The sequence below is a fragment of the Lepidochelys kempii genome, chromosome 24 (genome assembly GCF_965140285.1).
Source record: "Lepidochelys kempii isolate rLepKem1 chromosome 24, rLepKem1.hap1, whole genome shotgun sequence".
Classification (NCBI taxonomy): domain Eukaryota; kingdom Metazoa; phylum Chordata; order Testudines; family Cheloniidae; genus Lepidochelys; species Lepidochelys kempii.
This window is the reverse complement of record NC_136403.1, coordinates 14,400,056-14,412,032: the sequence shown is the minus strand read 5'-3', so window position 1 is coordinate 14,412,032 and position 11,977 is coordinate 14,400,056. Positions and strand designations below refer to the sequence as shown.

At 65.8% G+C, this 11,977-nt stretch overlaps 1 protein-coding gene across 1 annotated transcript; it reads left to right on the top strand.

Annotated features, from left to right (window-relative positions):
- Positions 1-1,471: 1,471 nt before the first annotated feature.
- On the top strand, positions 1,472-10,419 carry LOC140902570 (HAUS augmin-like complex subunit 5). The gene is made up of 19 exons (XM_073322785.2): positions 1,472-1,614; positions 2,362-2,424; positions 2,690-2,722; positions 3,039-3,063; positions 3,543-3,675; positions 4,187-4,346; positions 4,702-4,777; positions 5,235-5,314; positions 5,393-5,453; positions 5,726-5,853; positions 6,116-6,194; positions 6,449-6,594; positions 6,874-7,036; positions 7,452-7,532; positions 7,723-7,868; positions 8,748-8,862; positions 9,118-9,244; positions 9,438-9,570; positions 9,980-10,419. The coding sequence occupies exons 1-19, from the start codon at positions 1,517-1,519 to the stop codon at positions 10,098-10,100; spliced, it is 1,968 nt and encodes a 655-aa protein (XP_073178886.2). The 5' UTR covers positions 1,472-1,516; the 3' UTR covers positions 10,101-10,419.
- The last annotated feature ends 1,558 nt before the right edge of the window (positions 10,420-11,977 follow it).

Genomic DNA, 11,977 nt, shown 5'->3' with positions numbered 1-11,977 from the left:
CCAGATCCCAGACTGGAAGCGGGATGAGTGGGGCCGGCACCCGGGACCCTGGCTGGCAGGAGCCGGCGGACGGAACCCGAGACCGGCAGCGGGCTGAGAGGTGCCCCTGGGGAGAACCTGCTGGTTAAAGGAATTAAAAACCAGCTGCCTCGTGCGGCTGCGGGTCTGTTCCCGGGAGCTGGGGGGTCAGCGGGTCAATCCCCGCCCCCGGCGCCCGCTGCTTTCTCCGTCCGCACGAGCTGCCTCGCTCCTCTCGCCGCTGCCGCCGGACGCGGCTGATCTGCATAACCCCGCCCCCCGACAGGGGCCCCGCCCCGCCCCCTCGTCTCCCCGCCCCAGGCGCTGGGTGCCGCGCTCCGCCGCAGTCCCGCTGCCCCTCTCGGCCCCGGCCCCGGGGGGCGCCTCCGGCCGCCACTGGTCCAGCCACCGGCCCGTCCCTGCCCTGAGCTCCCCCAGTTTCCGCACTCGGCTCGGGGAGCCCGGCAGCGAGAGCCGGGCTGTGCATGGAGGGGAGTTTCTGGGGGTGCGGGGCGCGCAGGGGGCGACGGAATTTCCGAACCCTAAAAGGGGGGGGCCACCAGCGCCGGAACGTGGCCACCCCCCTCCCGCGGCTCCCCTTCCTCCGAGCCCCCACCCTTGCCCCTCCCCATCGCTCGAGGCCCCGCCCCTTCCCCCCGAGTTCCCCCCGGCGCTTCACTTTCTCCCCGATCTCCTGCTCTCATGCCGCCTCTTCCCCGCAATCCCCGCCCCCGCACCGCCCCTTCCCCCAAGGCTCTGCCCGGTGCCGCCCCTTTCCCCAGTTCTCCAACCCCGCAATGCCCCTTCCCCCTTGTGCTTCCCCTTCTTCCTGCAACCCTGGCCCGCCCCGCCCCTTCCCCAAGATTCCCCCCCCACACCGCCCCTTTCCCCAAACCCCGCCCCCACACCGCCCCTTTTCCCCATCGCCGCTCCCGCACGGTCCCACCCCTCCTGGCCCCCCCCTACCCCGCCTCTTGCTCCAAGGCCCCGCCCTCGCCCCGCCCTTTCTACCGAGGCCCCGCCCCGAACCGCCCCTTCGCCCAGTCCCGTCCCCACTCCGCCCCTTCCCCGGAGTCCTCACTGTCACGCTGCCCATTGCCCCCGGGTCCCTGCCCCCTCACTGCCCCTTCCCTCTAATCCCCACCCCTGTTTGGAGGTGGAGGCTGACAGCTTGCAACCCCCCCCCCCCACGTAATAACCTCACGACCCCCATTTTGAGAACCCCTGGGGTACAGAAGGGCTCAGCAAAGACCCGCGGGAATTCAGTGCGCAGGGCACATGAGCTGCGCCTCTCTTCGTCCTGTCGGAAGCCTGCAGGTGGCGCTGTTACACACCGGGGAGGGGCCACCCTGGGGCCTGTGCTGGGACCCGCACCTGAAGGGGGGAACAGCAAATTGCGGCTGCCGGCAGGCCCCGCCCCCCAGCAGCGGCAGGCCCCGCCCCCAGCTCCCGGCGGGCCTTGCGGCAGCGGCCGGCGCGCTCGGGCTCGGGTCCCGGCATGGAGCGGGGCGGGGCCGCGCTGGAGCTGAAGCTCTGGGCGGCCCAGGAGATGGGGCTGACCCCCGGGAAGGTGCCCCCCGACGGGGCCTTCCGCCGGTGAGAGCCCCGGGCCCCCAGCGCGGGGACCCCCCCTCGGACCATCCCCCCCAGCGCGGGGACCCCCCCTCGGACCATCCCCCCCGGCGCGGGGACCCCCCCCGGCTCCCGCCCCCCCGGACCATCCCCCCAGCGCGGGGACCCCCCCGGCTCCCGCCCCCCCGGACCATCCCCCCCAGCGCGGGGACCCCCCGGCTCCTGTTCCGCGAGTTCCCGTTTCCCTCCTTGTCCGCGGGCTCCTGCGGCTCCCCCCCCGGCCACCTTTCCCCTGCTCCTTCGGGGTCCCCGCTGCGGGGGCGGCCTCCCTCTCTCCTCGCGTCCTGCCCCCCGGTCCTCCTCCCCCCTTTGCCCCCCCTTGCCTCCTCTGCTCCTTGGTACCTTCCTCCCCAGCCCCCAGCCCTCCAACTTCTTCCCCATGGGTTCCCTGACTGCCCTACTGCCCCCACATCCCCATTCACTGCCCCTTGATTATATCCCTCCCAGCTGTGGGGCCAGAGGCGCCCCCCCCACACACACTCCGCTCTCCCCCATAAAAGGGCCTCCCAGCCCCCTGCCAGGTTACCCCCAAGCCCTGTGAGGTTACCTGGATGAGCCCGGTGGGGGGAGGGAAGGAAAAGGGGGTATCCAGCCCTGGGGCAGGGACGTGGGGGGGGGGTATACGGCCCTCAACCAAGGGCCACCCATGCTCCTCGTAGGGGTTTCCGGTCGCGTCCCCGTGGGGCTGATGCTGTTGCTCTGTATCCCCAGGATGTGCTCAGGCCAGTGTGCGGAGATCTGGAGATACGTCACCCGGCACGTGCACCACCAGAGGTGAGAGGAATGGGGTGCGGCGCCTTTCCCCTCAAAGGGCCGCTGGCTCCCACCCGGCCCCAGGGTGGGGGACTGGCTGGCTCAGGGGGGCAGCAGCGGGGAATCGGACATGGGGCCTTCTGCTTTTCAGGTCTCCTCCCAGAGCCAGGGGTAGAACCCAGGAGTCCTGGCTCCCGTCCTCCTCTGCTCTAACCACTGGACCCCCTCCCTTCCCAGAGCCATTGCTGCTTCTGCAGTAGATTCACCCCTCTCTCTTTCCTCACAGGAATGTGAAGAAGATCCGAGGGAACTTGCTGTGGTATCCTTTCCTCGTTCCCCTTTGCCGTGGGGGCTTGTTACTATGGGCAGCATTTTCACCAAGGGGCCCATCCAGCCCAGTGTCCTGCCCCGTCCCTGCCTAGACCAAGCCCCTGGGCCCATCCAGCCCGGTGTCCCCTATGCCCTATAGGAGCGGGTTTAATTTCCTTGCCGACCCTTGGCTGGCGTCTGTCTCCTGGCCTTGGACCTCGAAGCCTGCTGGCTCCGAGCTCTCCCTGACGTCTGTGTGTCTGTCCGTCTGTCCAGGCCTCTGTCACTCTCTACGTTCAGCCTCCTTTACTCAGGCCTTGCGTCAGGTACCAGCATCTGGAGGAGGCAGAGGTGAGGGGGCCTGTGGAGACTGCTGGGTGGATAGGGGCGTGTGGGTGAGGGCTGTGGGTGGGATGGGACGGGTGTTGTGGATGGGATTGGGTGTTGCTGTGGTGGGTGGGGGAGTCGGTAGGGGATGGTAATCTGGTTTTGGAGGGGTGGGGAAGGGGATCGGGGTGCTGTGGGATGGGATAGAGTGGGTCAGGGTAGGGGATGTGGTCGTGGGGCAAGGTGAGGATCAGGTGGTGCTGCGGGGTGGAATAGGGTGGGAGCAGTGGGTGGGAAGTGAGTCGGGGTGGGATCGTGGTGCAGAGGGGTCCTATGGCATGGGATAGGGTGGGGGAGAGTGGGTGCCTTGTTGCTGAGCTGTGGATCTGGGAGATGAGGGTGGGGGATTGGGATTGGGGTGCTGCAGAGTGGAACAGGGGCCTTGCCGTGGGGGGAGCAGGATGCCTGGGTCTACAGCAGTCGGTGTCTCCCCCTCCCCACAGGGAAAGCCCAGTGGGTCGGAACCAGAGCAGGAGCGGCGCCAGCAGCTTGCCCAGGGCGTGGCCCGCCTGCGTGGGGAGCTGCAGCAGCTGGACCTGCAGATAGAGACAGCCCAGCGTGAGGTCATGGCTGACGGTAAGGGGGGAGCCCCAAGGATCTGGGAGGCGGCGTAGTCTGTGCCTCCAGCGCTCTACCCCAGGCCATTGCTCTGGGGCTGGGGGGTACAAAGTCCACCCTAGTCCTCCCATCTGTTCTCCCCCAACACCCAGTGGGATCGTCCCCCTGCAGCCCAAATCCATTTCCCCCCACTTCTTTGTGGGGGGCAGGGTAGGATTGTTACACTGCCCTGCCGTCCTTGGGGGCAGCATCCCCCCATGTGGTCTCTTCTCCATCCGCAAAGTTCCCGTGGCCCCTGGGGCTGCTGATTTCCCCCTATGGTCCCTCCCCAGACAATCACCTGTGGGGTTCACACCCGTCAGCTCAGGACTCCTTGGGTTCTGGGAGCGGGGCAGGGGAGTGGGAGAGGCTGGGAGCCAGGACTCCTGGGTTCTATCCCCAGCTCTGGGAGGGGAGTGGGGCCTTTGTAGTTAGCGTCTGGGGCTTGCGGTGAGGTTTCCCTGATGGTCTTTCTGCTCCCACCCCGCAGAGGTCTCCCTGGAGGCGGCCCAGGAGCGGATCCGTGACGCCCAGCGCCGCTCCCTGCTGCTCAAGGCCTATGCGGCCCGCCTGGCCGAGGAACGCCAGCAGCTGCAGGGCAGCGTAGCACAGCTGAGGGGGCGGCTGGAGCAGCTGAAGGACATCAGCAGGTGTGGGGGGGGTGGTTCCGTCCTTAGCGTGGGGTCCCCACTGCTCCTGGTCGCGTCCCCCGGAATCCTTTGCTTCTGAAGCACTATCCGGTGGACATCTCTGCTGGGCAGTAGCTCCCAGAATCTTTTGCTCCTTGGTAGGGGGTTCCATGGCAGGTGGCATTAGGGATTGGGGATTGCCTATCCTGGGTAGCATCTCTCAGTAGCCTTTGCTCCATGGCAGGGTCCTGCTGGGGATGGGGGGGTGGGTGGTGGGATGTCCTGAACTGTGCTCCCCCTTCCTCTCCTGCCCCTCACACCCCCTGTCCCCCGCCCCCCCCCCGCCAATTTTCACAGCCTCCTCTGGTCTCTGCAGAAAGGCCAAGGTGGAGCTGACGGTGGGAGGGAAGCTGCCTGCCCTCGGATTTGCTGGCTTGGAGCCTGAAGTACTGGTGAGTTGGGGAGAGGATAGTGGGTAGATCCTGGGCAGGGGGAGAGGAATTTGAGAATCCTGCTCCCCTGTGCTAGTTGGGGGTGGTGATCTGGGGATCCCAGTCCTAGATCTCATGGGGGGGGATCTGGAGATGCCAAGGCAGGATCTAGTGGCAAGGGGTACACGGTAATCTGAGCCCTGTGAATGCCAGCATGGGGCTCTGGAGATCTCCCTGTGGGATCTGGCGATGGGGTTTGGTTGGGAAGGAGGAGGGAATTGGACTGGGCCCCGGGGAGAGTCTGTCGGGCCATTGGCAATCAGGTCTTGGTATCCTGAGGGATCTCCCTGAGCCTGGTGCCTGGATCCCAATAAGGGGGGAGGATCCAGTAGATCCTGGTGATCTGCAGCTTTCTTGAGGGCCGTCGTGTCTTCCCCACCCCAGTAACCCGTCCGCGTGTCTGTCCCTGTCTCCGCAGCGGGACGTGCGGTCGGCCTGCCAGCTGCGCTTCCACTTCTTGAAGTCACTCTTCGAGCACAGCACATCTGCGGCCGTCCCGTAAGACCCTGTGAGCTCCCCTGCCCTCTCCTTCCCCCGTGCTCTGTTTCTGACCCGCCTCATGTGTCTCTCTCTTAGCAGCGGGACAAGCGAGGAGCTGCTGGACACGTCCTACCAGCACTGGCTGAGCACCGTGGAGGTAACGGGGGGGGAGGGAGGAGCAATGGGGTAGGGACCCTGGGGACGGCTCGCCTGCTGCAGGGATGCAGCCACCTCTGGAAGGGGCAGCTGGGAGCCCCTTAGCGCTGGACTGGGGCATTGGGGCAGCCCTGACTGCCAGGGGAGAGCCCCCTGCCCTGCTCCCTGCAGCGCAGCGCCCTCTAGCCCCGTATGGGGCATTGGAGCCAGCCGTGAGGGAAGGTACAGCATCACTGGCCCACTGTGGCTCATCCCACCTCTCTGCTCACGCAGGCCATCGTGGGTTCCCACCCTCCCAACCATGTCCTGGCAGCCCTGGAGCACCTGGCCCTGGAGAACACCCTGCAGATGCAGGAGCTCACCAGCCGCATTGACATTCCCCGCGACGTAGAGGCCCTCAAGTGGGTACCGCTAAGGGGCTGACAGTGTGGGGGTGTGGTGCTGTACGGAGCTATCGCCCCCCAGTGGTGGTGGCTTGTACTTGGGGGTGGGGGCAGAGTCAGAGCTCGAGAGAGAGGGGTGCTGTGGGTCTTTGGCCCCCTGGTGGTGTCAGCTTGTACTGCAGGGGGCAGAGTCGGGGCTCTGGGGCCTGTCACCCCAGTGGTGCTGCAGTGACCCATGGCAGCAATGCTGGGACCTGTATCTCTGCCCTCTGACCTGCAGGTTCCGCTACGAGAGCTCCCGTCTGGAAGACCTGGCGGGGCCGCCAGCAGCCCTGCCCTCAGTCCGGGGCCTCATACAGGTGAGTGGGGGCATGGGGAGGGGCAGGCAGGGCCGCATGTGGGGGCTGGGCAGTGCCAGTGGCTAGGATATAGTGGGGGGGAGGGAGCCACATCTGGGGCTCCGGGAGTGTGGGATATATCAGGGGGAAGGGGCTGTATCTCAGTGCTGGGGGGTCCCAGGGACAACAGGGCCCATATCTCCAGCTGGGTTATAGTGGGGGGAGGGGGCAGAGTCCCCTGGCCCCTCCTTACCTGCTCCCTCCCCCGGCTGCAGGAAGGCTGGAGCAGGTGTGAGGAGCTGTGGGTGAAGCAGCTCCCCCTACAGGCCCGGAAGCAGCGCAGCACGGCCCAGCTGGCCTCCCTCCTGCAGGAGATGCACCGGCTGGTGGCGGACGGCTCGGAGCACGCGATCCTTGCTAGGTAGCTGCCGCAGGCCCTGGGAGACACCCCGCCCCCTGGACTCAGCCCTGCACAGTTCGTGACCACCCACCGCTGGGAGAGCGCTCCCTGCTGGCGGGACTTCCCACCCCAGGGGTACCCCGGCTCTGTCAGGGCCCCCTGGAGCACGCTCCCTGCTGGGGAGACTTCCCTGTCCTGTGGGGTCCCCCTGCGCTCTCGGGGCCCTGTGGTGAGCACCCCCTGCTGGGGAGACTCCCCCCCACCCCCCCACTGAACTGGCCTGTCCCGCCTGGCCCCCAGGGCGGTGCTGGAGCTGGAGCTGCGGGCTGTGCGGCTGGCAGGGCTGCGGGATGGGCTGCGTCGAGGCTGCCAGGAACTGGAGCAGGAGGCAAGTGCCCGCCATGCGGAGCTGCAGGCCTTGCAGAGCAAGCGTCAGCGCATCCTGGACTTCCGCCACCTGGTGGTGAGTGCGGGAAGCGCGGGGGGGAATCTGAGGGCCAGAGCAGGGCAACCTCTGGACGTGGGACCTGCCTGGGGGGTGGGGAGGCAGTAGGGCACACAGGAGGATGAGGTGGGGTTGGCTGGGAGGGTGCCCGTGGGTGGGGTTTCATGGAGGGGGATCCACAGGGTACCTGGCTGGGGGGAAGGAAGTAGAGGGGGTGCATGCTGGGGGGAGTATATGGGTTTGGGGATGATGGGGGGGAGGGGAGACAGGGAAAGGAAGGAGTGAACAAGTTGGGGGTTGGGGGGGTTCCTTCTGTGGGAAAGGGAGCGATTGCGGGGTTGAATATGGGGTGCCTTGCTGCCCCGGGGGGAGCAGGGACACTGTCTTGAAGCATCCCCAGGACTGACACTTTCTCTCCCTCCTTCGCCCCCAGCGCGAAAAGCAGCAGCACGTCCGGGCGCTGATCAAAGGCACCTCCTACATCAAATGCCAGCTCCGCAAGGACCAGGCCGAGGTGAGACACCCTCCCATGCCATGGGGCGGGATCAAGGGGCACTGACAGAGGATGGGGGAGTCCAGGGCTGGGATACCAGGAGGCTGTGGGTCGGGCCTGAGGGGCACCGGCAGGGCTGGGGGAGTGGGGCCCAGGGCTGGGAGGGCGGGGCACCAGCATGATCTCCCCCAAACCCCGCTCTCTCTCTCAGGTCCAGGCCTTCGTGCAGAGGAAGCTGCTGGGCCCGGAACAGGACGTGACCCTGGAGTCGCAGCGGCTGCACGGGGGGGTGGAGCGCGAGGTCCGGCAGCTGGGGGCCATCGCCCTCCCCTGCCTGCTGCACCGCAGCCTCCCTGGGTGAGTCTCCCCCCACCCTCCTGCTCTGTCTGATTGCTCTCCCCCACAGCGAGCAGGGTCCTGGGGCCAACTGTCCCCTCTTAGGCTGCCCCAGGGGCTGGGTCCCCATATGGGGGGGCGCCCCTTGGCCTTGGGGGTGTACCTGTGCTCCCCCTCCTGCACTACTGGACTTGGGGTATGCAGGATTCCTGGGATTTTCTCCCCCCCTTCCCTCCCCACCTGTGTCCCACTGAAACGGGGCTGAGACCCACCTTGGGAAAAGCACCCTGAGATCTGCCGGTTGGAGGGAGGGAGGGAGATGCCCGCAGAGGAGTACTGGTACTCTGCTCCTCTGCCCCAAGCTGGGGGCGCTGGTCCTCTGGGAGTACTTAGGCAGTGGGATTAATGCTGCAGTCGGGGCACGGAGACTAGCAGGAGCGTTGGTGCTGGGGAATACTAATGAAAACCCCGTATTCTCTGGGCGGAGAGCTAATACCCTGAGAATAGGGCAGGGGCTTTAATACTCTGGTGGGAGCATGAATACTCTCTCCGGGGGGGGGGGGGTAATGCTCTGAGAGCCTTGGTACCCCAGATCTGTGGTAGGAGGATTAATACTTTCTGGGCTGATTATGCTCTAGGAGCGTCGGTAGCCTCTAGCGATGAGAGGAGCATTGATACTCTGGGGTATTAATACGCTGGGAACACTGGTACCTGCTCTCCCGGGGGTACCAATGCTGTACTATGCCGGCAGGCTGCTGTGAGGACGGGGCCCCGCCAGCCCTTCCTGGGGAGCGGGAGGGCTGTGGGCTGGGGTGCCCGGTGGGGATGGGGGATGGCTGAGGGTGAGGGGTTCAAGGGCTGATCCTCAGCTGCCCTGACCCGGTCGTCCCCCGCCTCCAGGTCCCAGCAGGTCCCGGCCCACGAGCTCTCCATCCATCGGCTGGACCGGACGGGGCTCGCCCAGCACCGGGCCTTCCTCACTGTGTGCCAGGCTGCTGGCTTCCCTCTCTTCAAGGTGAGACGCACACTTGGTGGAGCAATGGGGCAGGGAGCAGGAATGTCTCCCCACAGGGTGGGAGTGAACCCCTCCTCTGAGACCCTCTTCTGGGGAGAGATGGGATGGGGGGCCCCAGGGAGGGGGTGGGGCAGGAGCACCCCCCAAGTTTATTCTGCATTAAACCTCCTCACGGCCCCCTGGGGGGTGATCTTGGGGGAGAAGGGGCAGGCCCTGTCTCCCCTCACCCCCTGTGTCTATCTGTCTCTGCCCCAGGCCCCGGAGCACCTCCTGCCCCACATGGCTGAGCTGAAGAAGGAGCTGCTGGCCCTGCGTGCCCAGCTGAGTTACAAGAGCCAGGCGCTAGCCAGCCTGCAGCAGCGCCAGGTGACTGACGTGCAAGGTGAGCTCTCCCCATGGCTCCAGGGGGGCGACCCCCAGCCTGCGGCCCCTTCCCAGGTTCTGCGAGGGGCACCCTACTGGCACACGAGCCGGCCTGAAGGGTGGCAGGACCATGGCATCTGCCCAGCACAGCTCAGCACCCCCCCCCACCAGCCATAACTCCTCCGGGCCTCACCAATGTCTCTTTCCCCCAGTCCTGCTGCAGGCCCTGCGGGACCACGACCGGGAGCAGGCCGGAGCCCTGGGGCCGCGGATCCAGCTGGTGACCGAGCAGTGCGAGCGCCGCATGGAGCGCTGGCCTGAGGTGCAGGCCACGATCGACTCCTGGTGAGGAGCCCCCGCCCACCTGGTTTATGGGACGCCTTGTTCTCCAGAGGGGGGAGGCCCTGCCCATCCTGTGCTGGGAGGGGGTCCAGGGTTGGTTCTCCCCTGCCAGGGGTGGGGTGGGGGCTGTGAGGAAGAAGGGGGCTTGCCCAAGTGGAGGGGGGGCACAGGAGGGACTGGTTGGGGGCTGGGGTGGGAAGGAAGGGGGTGGTCTGGTGCCTCTGGAGAATGGGCGTACCTAGGGAGCGGCCGGGGGGGGGGGCATATGCAATAAGGGATGATTTCGGGGGGGGAGATTGTGCGTGCAGGTTGAGTGTGGACGTGGTGGTGTCTGTGCTGGGGGGGGAACTGGGGTGGGGAGCCGGAAGGAGCCATCTCACCTGCTCCCCTCTCTCCCCGTCCCTGGGTTCAGGTGGGAGCAGCCGGGGCAGTTCTCCCTGCCGGCGGAGCACCGCCAGGGCCTCACCTTGCAGCAGTGGCTGGAGCGCTGGACCCTGGCCCTCAAGACCCTCCAGCAACACAGCTGGGCCTGATGGCCCCGTCCTGCCTGAGAGGGGCTCGGGGAGCCCCGCCCCCAAAGGGGTGCAGTTGTAGGTAGCCACACCCATGTTAGGGAAGGAGTGTGGGTGGGACGCGCCTATCTGGGGTGCAGTTATTGGGGGCCTAACCCAGCTGTCCCCTCTTCCGCAAGGTGGGGGGTCAGTGTAAGGGGGGTGACCCAGATGCTGGTGGTGGGAGGGTTGGTGGGGCTGAGCGGAGGTGGGGGAGCAGTGTCAGGTGTGGGGGGGATCCCACGTGGGTTTTGTGGCGTTCTGTAATTCCCATTGTTCTGAATAAACTGACTAATGCGCATCCAGGTCTATGGCAGGGACTGGGACATGGGGCCTTTCCCCTCTGGGGGACGCCAGCTCCGACCTGCCCCAGGGCAGGGACTGGCAGGCTCAGGTGCGTGGGGAATGGTCCCCTGCTAGGGGGCACCAGCTCTATCTGGCTGCTCCAGGCTGGCTTGGCCTGTGGTTCTGCCTGGACCATCCCACCCTCCCTTGTGCCCTGCCCTAGGGGCCAGTAAAGACGGCCCTGTCCCGGGCACTTGAGCCCAGGGGTTTATTCCTGTGCTGAGGTAGCAACAGCCCCTGCTGCATCTTCCTTGCCTGTCCTACCCAGCGCAGTCCACTTGGGGCAGGCAGGGATCCCCTCCCTGAGCTCGCCGCCCTGGCTGCGGCCATCCCTTCCCTGAGCTCGGCTGCGGCCATCCCCTCCTTGGCAGAACCACCTCTGAAGCCTTTGGGGGCAACTTTGTCCTTATCCCTCTTCCGTGGAGAAACTGAAGGATGGAACAGGGAGAGGTGAGTGGCTTGAACCCAGGAGCCCTGGCTCCCAGACTCACCCCCTCCCCCTTCCTATTGGAAATCAAGTGGAGGGAAGCTTTGCTGGGGGGACCCCCAGCTAGGAAGTGGGGGTAGACAGCACCTATCGGTGGGGGGTGGGAGGTCCCTCTCAGGCTGATCCCTCTGACTTCCTCAGACCGGGCCCTGGGAGTGTCGCAGAGCTGGCCACCACCTGGGTGATTTGCAGGGGGGAAGGAGGGTGCCAGCATTGTACCCATCCCCTGGGAGCTGAGGGGGTCTGGAGTACCCTCAGCTGGTTGGGGGGACATGGGCTCCTGCTGCCCCGTGCTGGCTGATAGCATATGCAGGCTTTGGCTGATCCCCAGGCCAAAGCCCCGCAGCACCCTGCAAATCAAACAATTCCCCTGGCCACAGCTAAGATGCTGCTGGCCAGGGAGCCGAGACCCCACTGTCATTGCCAAGGCTGCTAATTCCCCTCAGCTCAGTCGCAGCCCAGCTGGTTAAAACATCCTCTTGCCGGATTGTGCTTAACGTGGCTGCAGAACCGAGTGCGGAGGACCGAGCATTCTCTGGGTGCAGCAGCTTTCGTCCAGTAGGCCCAGACCTTCCCAGGCATTTTGGTGTCTCGCTGCCCCTGATTTCCAGGAATGACGGTGGATCAATCTTAATAGCCCTTGTGATTTCCTTGCTGGTTCTGGGACCCCCCCACTTTCAGCCCCCTTTTGCACCCCGCTGTACAAACCGGCTTTAAACCCCGGCTTTCCCTACTGAGGAACAAATGTAGTAGCCCAGCATGATCGCAAAGCCCTAGAATCCTGGAGACGATCGAAGTGGCTCTGAGCCCAGAAACGTCTTCCCTGCCCCTCCTCTAAATATCAAAGGCTGCCCCCAAAATCCAACTGGGTCTTGGCCATGGATCTTGTTCCCTTGATGCCAACGGGTTTTTGGTTTGATGCAGGGCACGAGATTCCCAGCTCCCTGGGCCACTGGGCTTGGAAGGGAGCGAGGAAAAAGAGCAAGTGAAAAAAAATGATCAGCGAGAGAGAAAAGTGTGTGAGACG

Excerpts from the sequence above, each read along its gene's own strand:
- LOC140902570 (XM_073322785.2), top strand. The coding sequence starts at position 1,517 with ATGGAGCGGGGCGGGGCCGCGCTGGAGCTGAAGCTCTGGGCGGCCCAG. Across the intron at positions 4,778-5,234 it reads GCTTGGAGCCTGAAGTACTG|CGGGACGTGCGGTCGGCCTG; the intron begins GTGAGTTGGGGA and ends CTGTCTCCGCAG. Across the intron at positions 5,454-5,725 it reads ACTGGCTGAGCACCGTGGAG|GCCATCGTGGGTTCCCACCC; the intron begins GTAACGGGGGGG and ends CTGCTCACGCAG.